At 38.0% G+C, this 19,726-nt stretch overlaps 1 protein-coding gene across 4 annotated transcripts in view; it reads right to left on the bottom strand.

Annotated features, from left to right (window-relative positions):
* Nucleotides 1-8,843, bottom strand: part of STRBP (spermatid perinuclear RNA binding protein) — a 68,306-nt gene extending 59,463 nt beyond the window's left edge. For 3 of the 4 annotated variants that reach the window (XM_082842516.1, XM_082842514.1, XM_082842513.1), the window contains exons 1-3: nucleotides 8,730-8,843; nucleotides 5,287-5,507; nucleotides 237-402 (exon numbers count right to left, since the gene is read on the bottom strand). In XM_082842516.1, the coding sequence (XP_082698642.1) occupies nucleotides 237-402; nucleotides 5,287-5,507; nucleotides 8,730-8,732 (390 nt within the window). In that variant the 5' untranslated portion in view covers nucleotides 8,733-8,843. Of the gene's footprint in view, nucleotides 1-236; nucleotides 403-5,286; nucleotides 5,508-8,729 lie in introns of those variants that run through there. The other variant, XM_082842515.1, reaches the window with a different exon arrangement.
* Nucleotides 8,844-19,726: the final 10,883 nt, after the last annotated feature.

The following is a 19,726-nucleotide window of genomic DNA, read 5'->3' as shown; positions in this document are numbered from 1 at the left end:
CTGAAAAATTTAAGACTGTACTTTAAGAGCCATCTTAATTTGGTAAATATATCCTTAATACTAATCACCAGAAGTTTGCCTTAGATGTGATGGATGAGTCACTGACCCAGAGTAGCAATTCCTCTTGTCTGTACCTACCCTTTACTATTACCAATTTCTTATTAAATTTATCAAGGTCACGGCCTATTTTTACCTTTTTACAAATTCTCCTAGAGGTACAATTAAACTGTACTCACCTGAATCTGAATAGGAAGATTATCTTTGACTGTATTTAACAGGGTCTCTGTGGGTTTGTCTTTGCACATTAAAACCAGCTCCAAGTCCATATCATCTTTAATCAGCAAGCCTTTTGCAACCAGGCCAATCCTCATTACACCACATAATGTCCGACCACCTTGATCCCTAAAAATAAAAGTCTGAATGATTACTTTCACAACCTATTTCCCAAACTATAACTTCATCATCACTTGGCTTTCTGGCTAACCATATGAATTGATAAGGGAGAACATAAATCCAAATATCCAAAATTCTGCAAAAGTACATCTCAGATTTAAGGCTCATAAACTATCTACCACAAAGAATCAATAGGGAGAATATTTCAGACTACAGATCTTTCAATACTTTATTAAATCTATATTGCTTAGGAAAATCCAAAAATACTGTATCCCCTTAAATATCTTTTCAATTTTTCTAACTTCCTCCTTCTGTCTTTTAATTAAGTAATTAAAGAATTGTGAGAAACATGAACACCGTGGTATACTAAGAAGGAACATCAGGGTGGAAATTAAAAGACCTGAGCTCTACTCCTAGTGGTGCCTGCTGGCTCAGTATATGTAACTGTAAAATGGCTATCCACTAGATAAGCCTTAGCTCATCCCTTCTAGCTGTAGCATTCTAGGAATCCATAAAAGTTTCTGGGGAAAGGAGAATAATGTGATAAAAGTAAAGAGCTGAGGAACCCAAAGATGATCTGCCAACACAGGCATTCCATATCCAGTGGTAGCTAAAAGAACAAACATTCAAAGAACATCAAGTCATGAATGGTGCGTAAGAATACTGTTAACATCTATCCTTGATTTTAATACCAAAAGTTTCTTATTGGTTCATTTCCCTCAATCACAAGTGAAAATGTAACTAAACTGAGCGGTCATTCAACAAGCAAGCAACTGTTTGAGTATGGAAAACATACTAAAGGAGCTCCAAACTCTCCAGCTCCTGAGGCTCACACTGCAGACTAAGTACAAAAGCTGTTTAAAACCTGCTTCAAAGGGAAGAGAAAGGTGACATCTGAGAATAAACTGAGTGCCACAGATCTCATTAAACCTTACAAAGAGAGCCCTGTATTTGAAAGACAAGGAATGCGAATCTCAGAAAAAGTGATTAATTGCTCAAGTTCACAGAGAGAGTAAAATGGCAAAGCCGAGATTCAAACTCAAGTCGGTCTGACCGTAACACTCAAGTTCTTTATATAATTACAGCTGCTTCCCAATTTCAGAAAAGAGAGAGGTCAAAATTAGAGAGGTCAAGCAAGGCAACCTGCAAGTGTGACTTCAGCAGAGTCGTGATTTGGTTAAATAGAAAAAAAGGTCATTCTAGCTGGAGGCAAAGAATCAGCAGAGTTGGGCCCAAGTCAGCAGAGTGGGGAATGAACTAGAGAAAGGAGAAGGGACAGAAGTAAATTGTGGCAGTGGAAACAAGACAGGAAGTTATAAATAACCCAGCCACGGCTCAGTGCCTGACACTCCTTAGAGATTCAGTAAACGTTAAATCAATGAAAAACTATAAGGGTGGTACAAGTATAGAAAGAAAGAAAAAGCATTTTGAAGGAAGTGAACCAAGTATGGAATTATTTGATATTAAGAATAGAGTCTAGGGTTTCCCTGGTGGCGCAGTGGTTGAGAGTCCGCCCGCCGATGCAGGGGACACGGGTTCGTGCCCCGGTCCAGGAAGATCCCACATGCCGCGGAGCGGCTGGGCCCGTGAGCCATGGCCGCTGAGCCTGCGCGTCCGGAGCCTGTGCTCCGCAACGGGAGAGGCCACAACAGTGAGAGGCCCGTGTACCGCAAAAAAAAAAAAAAGAACAGAGTCTCATCTTTGATTCTTTTTTCTTCTATATCCCTGTTCTTTCATCTTCTCATTCTCCCAAATCTAGTAACAGTTTTTTAATTCCCCCTCTGTAATCACCCTCAAACCCCTGCCTTCAAACTAGCTTCTTTTCAGGCTCTTACTACCTCTTACCTAGACCACCTCAATAACTTCCTCTCCACTGGCCTTCCTAAAACTAACCCCTACCATCTATCTCAGCTACTGTATGTACGCAGTATGTTGCAACCAGAACAGTCTTCCAAAAGCACCACATGGATGGAACTCTGCCTGTTATTTTCCTGGTATTCCACTGAACACTTAGACATGAGCATATTGGGAGGCAACTGAGGAGACAGCATGACTTCCTGCTTCGAATCCCAGCTCTGCCACTTACTGTGTGACATTGGACAAATTACAAATTACTTGACTCTTTTGAGCCTGCCTTCTCATTTGTAGAAAAGAAATAATACCTTCCTCAGAGTGGTACTGAGAATGTCATTTAATTAGTGTAAGTAATGAACTTAGCCCAGAGCCTGGGATATATTAATAGCTCAATATTCCTTAAACAGTCCCTATACTTTCTCACACCTAGATCTTTGCTGAGATTTATTTCTTCTTCCACTTCCACTGCCTGACAAAACCCTACTCATCCTCTGGACCTACTGCAAACGCTACCTCCTTCATAAAGTTTTTTCTGATCCCCCGAACCAGCATATAGTCTCTCCCTGCTCTGTATTTTCACATTTTTGTCACAGATACGTGAAGTAAAGATGCTAAGAAAACTGGATCGGGAGTCCGACAGACTTGAATGTGAATCCTGACTCCACCACACACTCATTCACTGACCTTAAGCAAGTTAAAGTTTGTTAATGATTCTGAGTTCCTGTTTTTTCATAAGTAGTGGAAATCTCTTAAGTAAAATGGGGGTGGAGAAGGGGGATAACAATAATAGAGACTAGCAGGTTTGTTGTAAAATAATGTGAAAAGTAATCTGGTACAGTAATTGGCACCCAATAAATGGTAGACATTCTTAACTAGCCATTATTAGCTTGCTTATTAAATTCCATATCATAATTATGATATACTTGGTCTTATCATGTACAAGACAGCATGACTGAGCAGAGAAACTAAGTCCTAATTCAGTTCTGAATTTTAATAATGAATTTGAATATGACGTATTATAACGCAAGTGACCCAGATATAGGGAACTAATTAAAATTAAGCTAATATTCCTAAAATACAAATAGTGTAAACTTATTCAATTTATTTGACTTGTGAGTCAGCTTGTAAAAAGGTAAGGTAACAGCACACAGGTTAAAGCTGCCTACCAGTCTCTGGCAACAGGAGGTGCTTAGTAAATATAAGCTAGCTTTCCCCATCTCTATGCCCTCTGTAGTGCTTAGCATACTCCAGGAGCATAATACGTATCTATGACCAGAACACACCTCTGTTCTTGGACGCCTCTGTTCTAAGGACACGATCGTGCTGCACTCCTTGAGTTCTACCACATGGGAAGAACCATACACAAGTGCTCAACCCCGGAATGTTCCACAAACTGGAAACACTTTACAGAGGCAATCAATAGCCTGCACACAGAGCACTCTATTTAAAGATCCAAACAAAGCACGGAGTATGTTATCTTTTAAAAACCTTGAAAACTCAGTGACCTGATCCAGTTAAGCAAAAGTCTACTGGAGCACTTTCCAAAGGTCTGCTCAGCCTTGACAGCAAACAGAAGATGTATTTAGAAGGCCTGAACTTCACTGAAAACTAAAACTCCACTTAGAAATAGTAAAAATAGCAAATTTTATATGTATTTTATCACAATAAAAAAAAAAGATTTTAAAAGGGTATAAACACATTCCAACGTGCAATTTAAATATGTAATGTGGTAACTCACTGGCGGTCCAGTGGTTAGGACTCAGCATGTTCACTGCCATGGCCGGAGTTCAATCCCTGGTCCACGAACTAAGACCATGAAAACCACACAGCGTGGCCAATCAGTCAATCAATAAATAAGGAATGCATGACTATTTCACTTGCACAGGGACTGGGATTTAACTTGCACTGGGAATGGGCTAGATTACTGGATGATACTACTAATTACCAAGAACCCCCAAATTTGACAGTATCTTTTTTAAAGCCATCATATGCAAGAAAAAGTGAATTACTGCCAAGAAACTTCTAGCTGACAAGTCCCTGACTAGATACAATGTATATATTACCCGTAAAAAGCTAACAAAGTCAAGAAAATACATTCTTCAGCTAAAAACTGATACTGATTTTCTTTCATCTGAAGATGGAAAGGTTACACTATCACTCAGTTAAAGATATCAATTTATTACTACCTTCCCACTATTATCTACTTATCACAGATTTAGAATTGAAAGCCTGAGAAAAAATTCTGTAACTTCTATCCTCAATTTACCAGCTGCAGCCAAAGTAATGTTCTTAATCCTATTAATACAATAGAGTCAAATGAGCTACATTTTTCGAAGTAAACCATACAATTATTCCAATCATAGTGACATTGCTCAAAACAATAACTCTAAGTTTAGCAAGGCATAAAAAGTTTCCTAGTTGTCATTCAGCTTCATCTCATTAATCTCTTACTGTTGTTGCAGCACTGGGAATACTGTGCTATAATTGTTGAAGGGTCTGGCTCCCATTAGGCCTTCATTCATTCCACAAATACCCAATGAGCATTTACTATATGCAAGATACTGTACTGGATCCTGGAAATCAACAAGGCAGATACAGTCATAAAAACCTTTACAGTATATTCTCCTGCACTCTCTCTTCTACACCAGGATTTTTAAATGCCTGACAAAAATGACATTCTATGATTTTCCCAGAGACCAAAAACACTACTATTTATTTCTGAATTTAGGAGGCTAAACCAACACATGAAAAAGACGACAGAGCATAACCTCCGAAAAAGAGAAGTTTCTTTTAAAAGGGCTTGGTGCCTGCTCCCTCGAAAGGCATCCTGAACAGGTCTATCTTCTTTTTCTGGTCTAATCATTATTCCTTTCTTGCTTTCCCTGCAAATTTAACTCAGAAAAATTCCACAAACATTTACTTCCTGTTTACAGTCGTATAAATGAGAGAACCCAAAGAACACCAAACAGCAAATGTAATCCAGTGGGACAGGACCCTGGGCATTACAGGACAGCACCACAAATGTCAGGTCACACTCACTTGGAATAGGAGTCTACAGCCTCATCCTTCTTCACTTCTGTCTCACCCTCTGCTTTTGTGCCTTTATTTGTTTCATCCAGCCAATCCGAGACATGTTTAAGAGCACACTCAACAGTAGACACCATATTCTGAACAGCTTCAAGTTCCTCCGGAGACGGATAAATTGTTGAATGTTTCACCATAACATGGCGATCATCATTGGCAAAAGATCTAATAGATCTCTGTCAGAAGGTGAAAGGAAACTATTACTTCAATAAAAGAAATGTTACCTGAAAAGGATGACTTACAAATATATTTAAGTCAAGTCATAGCATTAATTGTCAAACTGCTGTGAAACAGTTAACACTGAGGCAATGAAAAACTGCTCAAGAAAGGAAGTAAAACCCCATCCTGCCAAACTCCACACCAGAAAATTAGAGATCTTTCCTTCATATTTTGGAAGAGTTCACCCAAGTTACATTCAGTATTATGTATATGCCACATTTTAGCTCAATCTATGTGTTTTCAATACCACGTCAAAAAAGGTCATCCATATCACACATCATCTACAAGAAACAAGATACTTCCTAGCTTCGACAGAGTATCTAGAAATGCATATGGGTGACTCATGATACCCAGTCACTCCTTTCCAAACTCCTGGACACTTCTGCATCTAGAAAAATTGAGATTTTGTAACATAGTAATAACACAAAATACAAAGTTATATGTGAACAAGATAGTAAAACTATGGACCACATTAGAATATTATTTATTATTTGGCATTCAAACTTTGGTGTGCAGCTTTCATTTTTTAAATAGATTACTAGGAGATATTCCAAATTCCAGAATGGGGAAAATACATATTGTAAAAGAATTAATTTTCCAAACTAATTTACAAATGTATTCACATTCTCAATCAAAATCCCCTCAAGATAGATTTTAATACTCAACAAAAATAATTTTAAAGCTCATTTTGGGTGGGGGGAGGGAAGTCATGAGTGTATCAAGAACTATTCTACAAAGGTGGATGGGTGGTACCATTATGCTAAAATATCAAAAATGTTAAAAGCAATAATTAAAATGACATGCTGGCCCAGAAATCAGTGGAACAGATTACAGCCTAGAAACAGAATGAATTTCATGAAAATTTAATAGAGTAGATCCTTCACACTCATGAGTCACACATCCAAAAACCTTTGAATATTTCCAAATTTACAAATACCATAAAGACACTTGTACCAGTACAGAGCAAAATGAACAAGGAAAACTTGGTGAGTTTCCATAAAGCCAAAAGTATTTGACTTAAAGGGTGGCTACAGTGCCCTAACTTACATGAAATTATGTGCTAGCAGACAGTAAATATTTTGTTTTAAAGTCTTTACTGCAAAATAATATATTTGCAATGCTTTATCAGTCTTGTCTCTTTTGTTTTTGTTTGAATGTCAATGTTTTAAAATCAGATTAATTTGGACACTAGTAAATTAATACTACAGTATCATTGTCCCCTACAAAATGAAGCAAGCTATAACTAAAAAGGTAAGTAATCCTTTGAAACCCTCAATTATTACATAATAAAAGTTACTAAAATCAATCATGAAGCTTTCCTTTTTTCTAGACAAAAGCCAATCTCTGTCTAGATTTCTTTCTTGCTCTCAAAGTCCATGACCAGTTTTCCAACTGGAGAAGTCTTTTGCTACAAAGAAAAAAACTTTTTAACCACTTCATGAGATTTACTTATATACCCCAAAATAAGTTAACAAGAAAACAAAAGACCCATGTAACAAATTGGAGATGCTAGGTTGTTCTAGGGATTATAACTTATTGATAGTTAACTTGCTCTTTAAAGAAAAAATTCCACTAATATTTTAGTTCTCGATGGTGGGGGAAAAATTGTTAACTTGGGATTTTCTCTGTCATTTAGTTTTATGATGAGTTACTAAGTTACTAAATTAAGTTACTCAGTCCTGCACACTGGCCACACCTTAGGAAAATTACACACTGCTACCTAACACAAACCTTTGGCCTTTCTCTCACAAAAAACATAAGACTGCCAATGTTAAACCCAAGAATCTACTGGATGTGATAGGACAAGCATCATGAAACAGTGATGAAAGAACTGAATGAATGGTATTACCACTCCCAAAAAAGAAAGCTACCTTATTTACCCAAATAAGCTCCATATTGATTTTAAGTATTAAAAAATTAATTGGAAGAACTATGCAGAAACAAAGTTCTCTTTCAAACCTGAGAGATCTAAGGCAAAACTGGAAAGCACCTACTGACCAATTAAACTACGTAAACACAAAATTTCTACACCAGACATCTAAAGCTACATTTAAAATGAATAAACTAGGAAAGGAATTTTCATCAACTATGACAAGTAATACATATAAAACATTTCTTTAAGTTCAAAGAATATCAAGACTATAGTAGATAAATAAGCTGAAAAGGCAAATAATTTATATGGGAAGAAACACAAGTTACAGTGTCATTTTTCACATCTCACCATAAACGTAAATGACAGAGAAAATCCCAAGTTAACACTTTTTCCCCGCCATCCAGAACTAAAATATTAGTAGAATTCCTTCTTTAAAGAGTAAGTCAACTAAGTTATAACCTCTAAAACAGATTTTTAAAAAATCAAATGTCATTTAAAGAAATACCATCAGACTTGCTAAACAACATATTTCAAACATACTGATGATTAATATTTTTGTGCTTTTTCCCTCACTTACAACATCTTTTTAAAGCCTTTTCTCACTTATGGAAAAATTCACACAGCATCGTCCAGAACCAAAATATGAGGAGAAAAATATTCAGCACATTTTACCAATTAAAAAGTTAGGGACCAGATGTTATGACCTCATCTAACATCTCAAATTCAATTTAAGTATTAACTTTCCACAAAAAGCAAGGTTTCCATGATATTCAGTTCAGTGCCCTCAATACACTCAACACCTGACCCTATTATTTTAAAATTAAAAGCATGTGAAAAAAGGTGTCTTTTTGAGTTAAATACTCACACATTTTATAAACTCCAAACCCTTCATATCAGTACTTAAAGGACTGGTTCAGGATTTTTAATTTCCATGGGAAAAAAACTGAGTTTCAGGTAGAAAGCTAGAGAAAAATTACATAATTTCAAGTTCAAGGTCACCTTAGCCATTTGTATCAGTTTGCTAATGCCAGTTTTATTAGAAAATATTATTTATGAGCATTCCCTCCTTTGTATTTAATAATTTACGGCCTGCAGGCTCATGGGGCTCCATCTTGTGGTTTAAAGGGCTCGTAATAAATCTGAACTCATTTGCTTTGCTTAAATAGTAGAATGCCATCTTTAGCTGATACACTGGAGCAAAAAATTACCACCACTTTTTTTCACTTGCCCTCACTGTTAACGGTTTCAACTTCAAGCGACTGAGATCTTTGGTAACTAAATTAAGGAAACATAAATAATAACCTACCATGGTTTTCTACAGTATTTTAGCTTCTTCTTCCGATCCTTTTCCCTCTTTCTTGTCGTCTTCACTAGACACTGTTTTCTGTGACAGTACCTCCTCATAAGCCTGAGTCCCCTGACAGCTCAGAGTCAATACGGCAAAGGTGTCTGAAGACTTGTTCTCTAGAATATACCTGCAAAAGAAAAAGAAAAACAACTTTTCAAAAATGCTTATTTAGAATTAGTTTCATATCAGAGTGTGGAACCCATAAACATGTTATTGACAAAAATGAAACAATCTTTATAGAGGAAAATTACTTCATTTTAAACAAAAAGCTAATACATCCTTTGAAGGCCTGGGCCCAAGAGCCTAAGTGATATGGCCAGAAAAATAACCCTCCTGGTAGCCATAATGTGGCAGCTGGCTGACTTGCACTCAATGAGATGAATACATTAACAGACAGAGATTCATTAAAGAAGTACAACCGGAAAAAGTAATACTACTACTGGTGGCAAAAATGTTGCAATTAACCATGAGATTTTCAATAGAAACTGGCATTAGTCAGACCTATCTGAAAAGTAGATAAGACACCTGAAAATATAACACTGTTGATTGTAACCATGAAGCTTTTCCATTTGAGACTGCCATCAGATTTACAGCAAATGTTGGAACCACGTTTCATCTTTAATCATTTTAGGCCTAAAATTCAGAATGCTTTTTTGGCTCTGCTCCCCTAACCCCCAAGAGACCCTACTTCTCTCTTAACCTATATGCACTGTTATGCCAGACTCCTGAATATTCACTAAATCCTGATTTCATTACCCATGGATGACTCTCACCAGAATCCCACAGTATATTTCTGCCCAGAGGCCTAAACACCATTCTATTACCCCTTTGTTCCACTTTTATAAGATTTTATTCCAGATAAGGTAAAAAATAAGCTCTTCTGAGCACTGAAGTCCTTATATAAGCCCAGTGGTAAAAAAAAACAAAAAAACTAGAGAGAGACCATTAAAATAGAACATATGCCTTACATGGTTATCAGGAGTAACACACACCACAGGATATGTAAACACCCACAGAGAAAGAGCTCCCTCTTCATCTCAATATCTTTCCTTTAAATTTTCCCTTAAATAATGAAACCCCCTTTTACTTTTATTTTTATTTTTTTGCAGTATGCGGGCCTCTCACTGTTGTGGCCTTTCCCGTTGTGGAGCACAGGCTCCGGACGCACAGGCTCAGCGGCCATGGCTCACGGGCCTAGCCACTCCGCGGCATGTGGGATCTTCCCGGACCGGGGCACGAGCCCGTGTCCCCTGCATCGGCAGGCGGACTCTCAACCACTGCGCCACCAGGGAAGCCCCCCCCTTTTACTTCTATCTACAATAATTTCCTATCAGTTGCTCTCTTAAAGAAAAAAATCCTTTTTGAATTCTTGGGACCAGGAAAGTTAAAGGTGACATTTAACTCTCCCCAATACTACAAATGAAAAAACAGACCCACATTTACAGTCAAATGATACTCAGTTGTGACCTACATGCAACACTATTCATATCTTATAACCAACTTCCCTGACTCTGACTTAACAAAATCCACCTGAAATAAGCTAGTGAAGATTGATTTTTTTTAAATTATGTAACAACGAATAGATAGAACTTACTTTGATTACTACACATATCAAATCAAGGTAAGGAGGGAACACATAATGCTGCAATTCATAAGGTCCTTTTATATAACAAAGTTAAGAAACAAACTAAAACATGATCCCATGGTAAGAGATATCTCAAAGATCCTCCTGTCACTAAAATTATACCTTTTGTATAAAGATCGCACTATACAATTTAGAGTCTTTGGCACTTCCCATTCCCAACCCTACTCCATTCTAGAAGATTCAACCATTCAGTACTTAGCTGTGAATCCTGCAGCCAAAGATTGCTGCACTGATGAGAACTGAACTAAACTGCTCACAGGTGAGAACTGAAAACAAAGTCCACAAGCTGCTCGCTATAAAAAGGTAAAACCAATAAGTCAAACATATTAAGAAGGTTGACTGAAAGCAGAAAAAGAGGGAAGAATGTTAAGTAAAAGCTGATGTAGTGGAGAAACAGTGGATCACCAATAGCACTTTTCAGTCATCAGTATGGAGAGTAACCACCCTACCTATACATCAAGAAGCTCTGGGCTCATTCTTGCCGCTTTTATTCAACATAGTTTTGGAAGTCCTAGCCACAGCAATCAGTGAATAAAAAGAAATAAAAGAAATCCAAACTGGAAAGGAAGTAAAACCGTCCCTGTTTGCAGATGACATGATACTATATATGGAAACCCCTAAACATAACACCAGAAAACTACTAGAGCTCATCAGTGAATTTGGTAAAGTTGCAGGATACAAAATTAACGGAAATCTGTTGCATTTCTATACACTAACAATGAAGTAACAAAAAGAGAAATTTAGGAAACAACCCCATTTACCATCACACCAAGAAGAATAAAATACGTAGGAATAAATCTACCTAAGAAGGCAAAAGACCTGTACTCTGAGGGCTTCCCTGGTGGCGCAGTGGTTGAGAGTCCACCTGCCGATGCAGGGGACACGGGTTCGTGCCCCGGTCCGGGAAGATCCCACATGCCGCGGAGCGGCTAGTCCCGCGAGCCATGGCCGCTGAGCCTGCGCGTCCAGAGCCTGTGCTCTGCAACGGGAGAAGCCACAACAGTGAGAGGCCCGTGTACTGCAAAAAAAAAAAAAAAAAAGACCTGTACTCTGAGAACTACAAGACACTGATGACAGAAACTGAAGGTGACACAAACAGAAAGATATACCATGTTCTTGGATTGGAAGAATCAATACTATTAAAATGGCCATACTACCCAAGGCAATCTACAGACTCAATACAATTCCTATCAAATTACCAATGGCATTTTCCACAGAACTAGAACAAAAAATTTTTTAATTTGTATGGAAACACAAAAGACCCCGAATAGCCAAAACAATCTTGAGAAAGAACAGAGCTGGAAGAATCAAGTTCCCTGGCTTCTGACTATGCTACAAAGCTACAGTAATCAAAACAGTATGGTACTGCCACAAAAACAGACGCATAGATCAATGGAACAGGGTAGACAGCCCAGAAATAAACCCACGCACTTATGGTCAGTTAATGTATGACAAAGGAGGCAAGAATATTCAATGGAGAAAAGACAGTCTCTTCAGTAAGTGGTGCTGGGAAAACTGGACAGCTGCATGTAAAACAATAAAATTAGAACATTCTCTAACACCATACACAAAAATAAACTCAAAATGGATTAAAGACCTGTATATAAGACTGGACACTATAAAACTCCTAGAGGAAAACATAGGCAGAACGCTCTTTGACATAAATTGCAGCAATGTTTTTTTGTATCGTCTTCTGAAGTAAAGGAAATAAAAGCAAAAATAAACAAATGGGACCTAGTTAAACTTAAAAGCTTTTGCATAGCAAAGGAGACCATCAACAAAAGGAAAAGACAACCTACTGAATGGGAGAGAATATTTGCAAACCATATGATGGATAAGGTGTTAATAACCAACATATGTAAATGGCTCACACAACTCAATATTAAATAAACAACCCAATTTAAAAGCGGCAGAAGAAATGAATAGACATTTTTCTAAAGAGGAAATGCAGATGGCCAACAGGCACATGAAAAGATGCTCAACAGAGCTAATCATCAGTGAGATGCAAATCAAAACCACAATGAGATATCATCTCACACCTGTCAGAATGGCTATCATAACAAAGAACACAAATAACAAATGTTGGCGAGGACGTGAAGAAAAGGGACCCCTCAAACACTGTTGGAGGGAATGTAAACTGGTGCAGCCACTGTGGAAAACAGTGTAAAGGTTTCTCAAAAAACTAAAAATAGAACTACCTTATGACCCAGCAATTCCAGTTCTGGGAATACATCTAAAAAAACCCAAAAACACTAATTCGAAAAGATACACACACCCGAATGTTCATAGCAGAATTATTTACAATTGCCAAGATATGGAAGCAACGTAAGTGTCCACCAACAGATGAATGGATAAAGAAGATGTGGTATATATGTACTCGGCTGGCCAAAAGGTTCGTCTGGTTTTTTCCCATAAGACGGCTCTAGTAGCACTTAGTTGTCTTTAACTTCATTCAAAACAATTTTGTTAGATTGTATGAGACAGCTGTCACATCAGCTTGCATTTAAAAAAATACTTAAGGAGACACAGGTTTGAGCCCTGGTCCCAGAGGATCCCACATGCCGTAGAGCAACTAAGCCTGTGTGCCACAACTACTGAGACTACACTCTGAGAAGCTCATACACTGCAACGAAGAGTAGCCCCCGCTCTCCACAACTAGAGAAAGCCCACACGCAGCAGTGAAGACCCAACGCAGCCAATAAATAAATAATTTAAAAAATTAAAAACACTTGGAGTTTTAAATAAAGACTTATCAAAATGGGTGAATTTTTGTGTAGCCATTTTAATACTGAAGATGGAAGAAAAAAGCAACATTTTTAGCATATTATGCTTTATTATTTCAAGAAAGGTAAAAACGCACTGAAACGCAAAAAAGAAAAAAGATTTGTGCACTGTATGGAAAAGGTGCTGTGACTGATCAAACGTGTCAGAGTGGTTTGCAAAGTTTCATGCTGGAGATTTCCTGCTGGACGATGCTCCACGGTCAGGTAGACAGACCAGTTGAAGTTGATAGTGATCAAGTCGAAACAATACTTGAGAACAGTGAACATTATACCACATGGGAGATAGCGGACATACTCAAAGTACCCAAATCAAGCGCTGAAAATCATTTGCACCAGCTTGGTTATGCTCATCACTTTGATGTTTGGGTTCCACATAGGTTAAGCGAAAAAAACCTTCTTGACCGTATTTCTGCAGCAATTCTCTACTTAAACATAATGAAAACGTTCCGTTTTTAAAACAAATGTGATGGGTGATGAAAAGTGGATACTGTACAATAATGTGGAATGGAAGAGATCATGGGGCAAGCGAGATGAACCACCACCAACCACACCAAAGAAGGTGATGTTGTGTATATGGAAGGGAGTCCTCTATTATGAGCTCCTTCTGGAAAACCAAATGATTAATTCCAACAAGTACTGCTCTCAATTAGACCAACTGAAAGTGGCACTTGACGAAAAGTGCCCAGAATTAGTCAACAGAAAACGCATAATCTTCCATCAGGATAACACAAGACTGCATGTTTCTTTCATGACCAGGCAAAAACTGTTACTGTTTGGCTGGGAAGTTCTGATTCATCTACCATATCCATCAGACATTGAATCTTCGGATTTCCATTTATTTTGGTCTTCACAAAATTCTCTTAATGGAAAAAATTTCAATTCCCTGGAAGACGGTAAAAGGCACCTGGAACAGTTCTTTGCTCAAAAATACAAAATTAAAAAAAAAAATACAAAATTTTTGGGAAGATGGAATTATGAATTTGCCTGAAAAATGGCAGAAGGTAGTGGAACGAAATGGTGAACATGTTGTTCAATAAAGTTTTTGGTGAAAGTGAAAAATGCGTCTTTTATTTTTACTTAAAAATCGAAGGAACTTTTTGGCCAACCCAATACAATGGACTACTACTCAGCCATAAAAAAAGAACAAAATTTTGCCCTTTGTTGCAACATGGATGGACTTAGAGGGCATTATGCTAAGTGAAATAAGTCAGAAAGAGAAAGACAAATACTGTATGATATCACTTATATGTGGAATCTAAAAAATACAACAAACTAGTGAACACAACACAAAAAGAAGCAGACTCACAGATACAGAGAATAAACTAGTGGTTACTGGCAGGGGGTGGGGGGACAAAACAGTGGTGGGGGAGTAGGAGATACAAACTATTGGGTATAAGATACAAACTATTGGGTATAAGATACAAACTACTGGGTATAAGATAGGCCACAAGGATGTACTGTACAACACGGGGAATATAGCCAATATTTTGTAATAACTGTAAATGGAGTGTAGCCTTTTAAAATTGTATAAAAAATTAAATTTCTTTTTTTAAAAAGCAGCTCTGGGAACTTCAGGGTATTATAGCATGGTGCAATAATTCATGATATCATCTCAGAATCATATTCTGTCGATGCTGTAAAAGGAACTTAGAAATCATGTGGTCCAATTCCACCTACCCCTCAGTTTAAAGTGAACTACAATCAGAGATATTCAAGAAGTCACACAACTAATCAGGGACAAAGCGTGGTCCAAAACCTAAGTCATAGCCCAATGATTTTTCCCTACTATATCTGACTGAAAAAAAAAAAAAAGTTATATTTGGTAGACTGTGAGCTGATAGAAACTGCAACACATTTTTAAAGAGTTTCTCTCTAAAAAAGTGATTAACTTAGTGGATAAAATTCTGGCCTTGAAATTTTAAAAAAGACTCAACTTCACCATTTAATAGCTCTGTGACCTTAGAAAGTTATGTGACTCAAAATCACTTAATTTCCTTGGGTCTCAGTTTCCTTAACCTATACAGTGAGAAAATATTCCACTACTAATTAACAGCTAACAGTTATGGGACTCACATTCTGTACCAGGCACTGTTCTAAGAGCTTTTGATATATTAATTCATTTAATCCTCACAACAATCTTTTTTTTAAATTTATTTGGCTGCATCGGGTCCCAGTTGCGGCACGCGGGATCTTCATTGCGGCATGCAGGTTGTGGTGTGTGGGCTCCAGAGCGCACAGGCTCAGTAGCTGTGGCGGGCGGGCTTAGGTGTCCTGTGGCATGTGGGATCTTAGTTCCCCAACAAGGGACTGAACCCGAGTCCCCTGCATTGGAAGGTAGATTCGTAACCACTGGACCACCAGGGAAGTCCCACAACAATCTAATATCTCCACTTAACATATAAGGAAGCTAGAGCATAAAGAGACAATATAATCTAATTAAAATCACAAAGCAAAAGTACATACCAGAGCTAAGATTCAAACCAAGACAATCCCTTTCCATAATATTTTTGCTCTAAAGGCACTTACACTTATGTTAGTGGATAAACTTTAGCTCTTTCAACAAATATGTCTATGTGAATTACAAAGGCCATATAGGACACTGGCTTTGGAGTCAGGTCTAGATTCAACTACCAACTTCGTTGCCACTTCACTTCTCTTAGCCAGAGCTTCCTCACCTGTGCAATGAGATGAACAGTATTTACTTCAAACTAAATGAGACAGGTTGTTAAAAATACTTAAAAGTATTTGGCATATAGTATATGCTCAATATATGGCTTCAGAAGGGAAAAAAACCTCAAGTATCAAATAAAATGTTTTGCTTATATATCAGATATACGTTCTCTGATATATATATCAGATATGTATTTCTCTGAAAAACAGAGCTCAGATAAACATTAGCTGTGTTCTACTTATTAAGTAAGAGTAGTTGTATGCAGAGCGTGGAGTGTGTATATATGGGCATGTGTGTGCCTGTGTATCACTTTTTTTATTAACTACTATTTTTTTCAATTAATAGACATTGTTTTTTTAGAGCAGCCTTAGGTTTACAGAAAGATTGAGTGGGAAATAGAAAGAATCCCATATACCACTTCTTCCTAACACACACACAGTTTCCCCTATTATTAACATCTTGCATTAGTGTGGTACATTTGTTACAACTAATGAACCAATGTTAATACAATATTATTAACTAAAGACCACAGTTTACATCAGGGTTCATTCTTTGTGTTATACCTTCTCTGAGTCTTGACAAAAGGATTATGACATGCACCCACCATTACAGAATCATCCAGAACAGTTTCACTGCCCTAAAAATCCCAGGCTCCACCTATTTGACCCTCCCTCTTCCAAATGTCACATAGTTGAAATCATACAGCATGTAGTCTTTTCACTAAGCAATATGCACTTAAGATTCCTCCATGCCGGGACTTCCTTGGTGGAGCAGTGGTTAAGAATCTGCCTGCCAAAGGCAGGGGACACGGGTTCGAGCCCTGGTCCGGGAAGATGCCGCAGGGCACCTAAGCTCGTGCACCACAACTACTGAGCCTGCGATCTAGAGCCCGCGCTCTAGAGCCCACGTGCCACAACTACTGAAGCCCACGTGCCTAGAGCCCGTGCTCAGCAACAAGAGAAGCCACCGCAATGAGAAACCTGCGCACTGCAACGAGGAGTAGCCCCCGCTCACCACAACCAGAGAAAGCCTGCGCACAGCAACAAAGACCCAACGCAGCCATAAATTAAATAAATATTTTTAAAAAAAGATTCCTCCATGTCATTTCTTTTTATCACTGAAAAATATTCCACTGTCTGGATATACCACAGTTTGTTTATCCATTCACCTACCAAGTTTTGGCAATTATGAATAAAGCTGCTGTAAACATTCGTGTGCAGGTTTTCAACCCATTTGGGTAAATACCAAGGAGTATGACCACAGGATCATATGGTGAAACTATGTTTAGTTTTGTAAGAAACTTCCAGACTGTCTTTCATCCAAAGTAGCTGTACCATTTTGCATTCCCACCAGGAAAGAATGAGAGTTCCTGCTGCTCCACATCCTCATCAGCATTTGGTGCTGTCAAAGTTTGGGTCTTCAGCCATTCTAATAGGTGTGTAATGGTATCTCACTATCATCTGAAATTGAAATTCCTTGATGACGTATGATGTTGAGCATCTTTTCATATGCTTATTTGCCATGTGTATACCTTCTTTAGTGAGGTGTCTGTTCAGGTCTTCTGCCCTTTTTTAATTGGGTTGTCTGTTTAATTTTATGACTTCTTTGTATATTTTGGATACCAGTCCTTTATCTGATATGTGTTTTGCGAAGATTTTCTCCCAGTCTGGTACTTGTCTTCTCATCCTCTTAAGAGTGTCTTTCATAAAACAGAAGTTTTTAGTTTTAATGAATCCCAGCTTATCAAATTTTTCTTTCATGGATCATATTTTTGGTGGCGTTGTATGTCCTTTTTAACTAACCTTTAAAGGTGAAAGCTTTAGATGTCAGGCTACCCAGCCCACAAAGCTAGGTTTTTGTAATGTATGAAATCTCAAAACTGGAAAATGACGATGCTTTCTATATTCAAACTATAAAATTTAGTCAAATATTTAGGAATTTTTCTGAAATGCAATTAGGAGAAAATATTAAAAATTAAGGCAAAAAATATTTAAATATACCTACTTTCTTGAAAAATTCCAAATAATGTCTTGTAAACAGTGTGACATAGAATCCAAGAAATTATTTACTCTCAAAATAATAACTGAATAGAAAACTTTAAATTTTGCTAATACTAACATCTGCAACCTCTCTAGAAGGAGCTATGTGAAAATCAAATATCCAGGCTTTACTTCTCCATTACAAAAGAACAATCACATGTCCACTATATTAAAGATGGGCAAATAAAATTAGAAAAAGATACCTCACTGACAAGCCAAAGAGGATTACTTTAAGATAAAGAGATTTACCAGTAAATAGATACTTACTAATTGTCTGTTCTGTAACTTGGTACTGTGCTTGATAGCACAGGGCATATGAAAATGAACCAATTCAGATACATTAAGAGAAGAGCAAATACATATAAATTCAATACTTCCTCCAAATCCCTTCAAATAAACTAAACTTTCCCTACGTGGTGGCATTCAGTTTCTGTACAATACTAATGTGAAAAGAATACTGAATTTCCGTACTTTCCTCAGAAAATTTCCTTTTATTTTCTATATTAAAACGGCACTAGGGGAATGCTAAACTGAAAAACCTTTAAATTACTTATACCTACTCCAAAAATCCAGCTCTTCATCCCTACCCCAAAACACCTATAATGATGGAAAAGCTCAATCCCACCACATCACTTGAAGCCTTGCAACACTGGGCTCAGGCCAAAAGGTTCCTGCTCAATTAACAATTTAAACAAGGATGGCACAACGGCTGCAGCGCTAACATAAAATGCACTGTACAAGCCGGCTAGGTCAATCAGAATGCTTTCTGAACACTTACTGTCAGTGAGCAGGATGAAAAAGATGTTATCAAGTAACCAATCCAAGGAAGTGGTGACAGGAAACCACATCTCCTCACTGAAAGCACACACACTAGCCCTTCCCCATTCCTGATGGAATAGTGACAGAAGTGAAAGAACTCTATCCACCAGTTAGACAACTCATTTGGTTAAAGAACCAAAATTTAGTGCATCTCAACAAGTCTTTATTGAGCACCTACAATAAGCCAGCCACTGTTCTAGGCACTTAGGATGCATCAGTGAACAAAACAGACAAAAAGCCCTGCTCTTGTGTTTAAGTCCAGAGTTGAGGAAACAACCAAAAAACAGTAAATGTAAAAACAAGTAATTTAAACAGTATGTGAGAAGGTGTGAGGTGCTATGGAAAAGAGCAGGGGACAGCACACGTACGTGCAGGTACTATACAGAGGAGGGTGCGATTTTAAATAGATGGTCAGTCCTCATGGAGAAGGTGATGCCTGAGCAAACCTTGATGGGGTGAGGGAGTGAGCCATGCAGAGATCTCAGGAACGAGCATTCCTGGCAGGGGACGAAGACTGTGCCTGGTTAGATAGAGGCACAGGAGGCCACTGTGGCTGGACGGCTGGAGTAGGCTGGGTGGGGAGAGAAGGGCAATGAGGACTGAGGGTGGGAGTGACGAACCACATCATACAGGGCAGAGGTTGGCAAACTTTTTCTTTAAAGGACCAGATAAAAAGTACTTTAGGCTTTTGAGCCATAAGGTCTCTACTACTCAACTCTGCCTTTGTAGTGCAAACGTAGCCATAACACAGTGTGCAAACAAATGGGTGTGGCTGTATTCCAATACAACTTTATTTATGGGCACTGAAATTTCAACTTCATATGATGTTCATGTCACAAAGTATCAGGTTTTTTTTTTTTAACCATTTAAAAATGTAAAAATCATTCTTAGCCCACAGGTCACACAAAAACAGGCACTGGGTCTTCCCTGGTGGCACAGTGGTTGAAAGTCCACCTGCCGATGCAGGGGACGCGGGTTCGTGCCCCGGTCCGGGAGGA

This window comes from Leucopleurus acutus, assembly GCF_964270905.1.
Source record: "Leucopleurus acutus genome assembly, chromosome: 7".
Lineage (NCBI taxonomy): Eukaryota > Metazoa > Chordata > Mammalia > Artiodactyla > Delphinidae > Leucopleurus > Leucopleurus acutus.
Note: the sequence above shows the minus strand (reverse complement) of the source record. Positions and strands in the feature narration are given on the sequence as shown.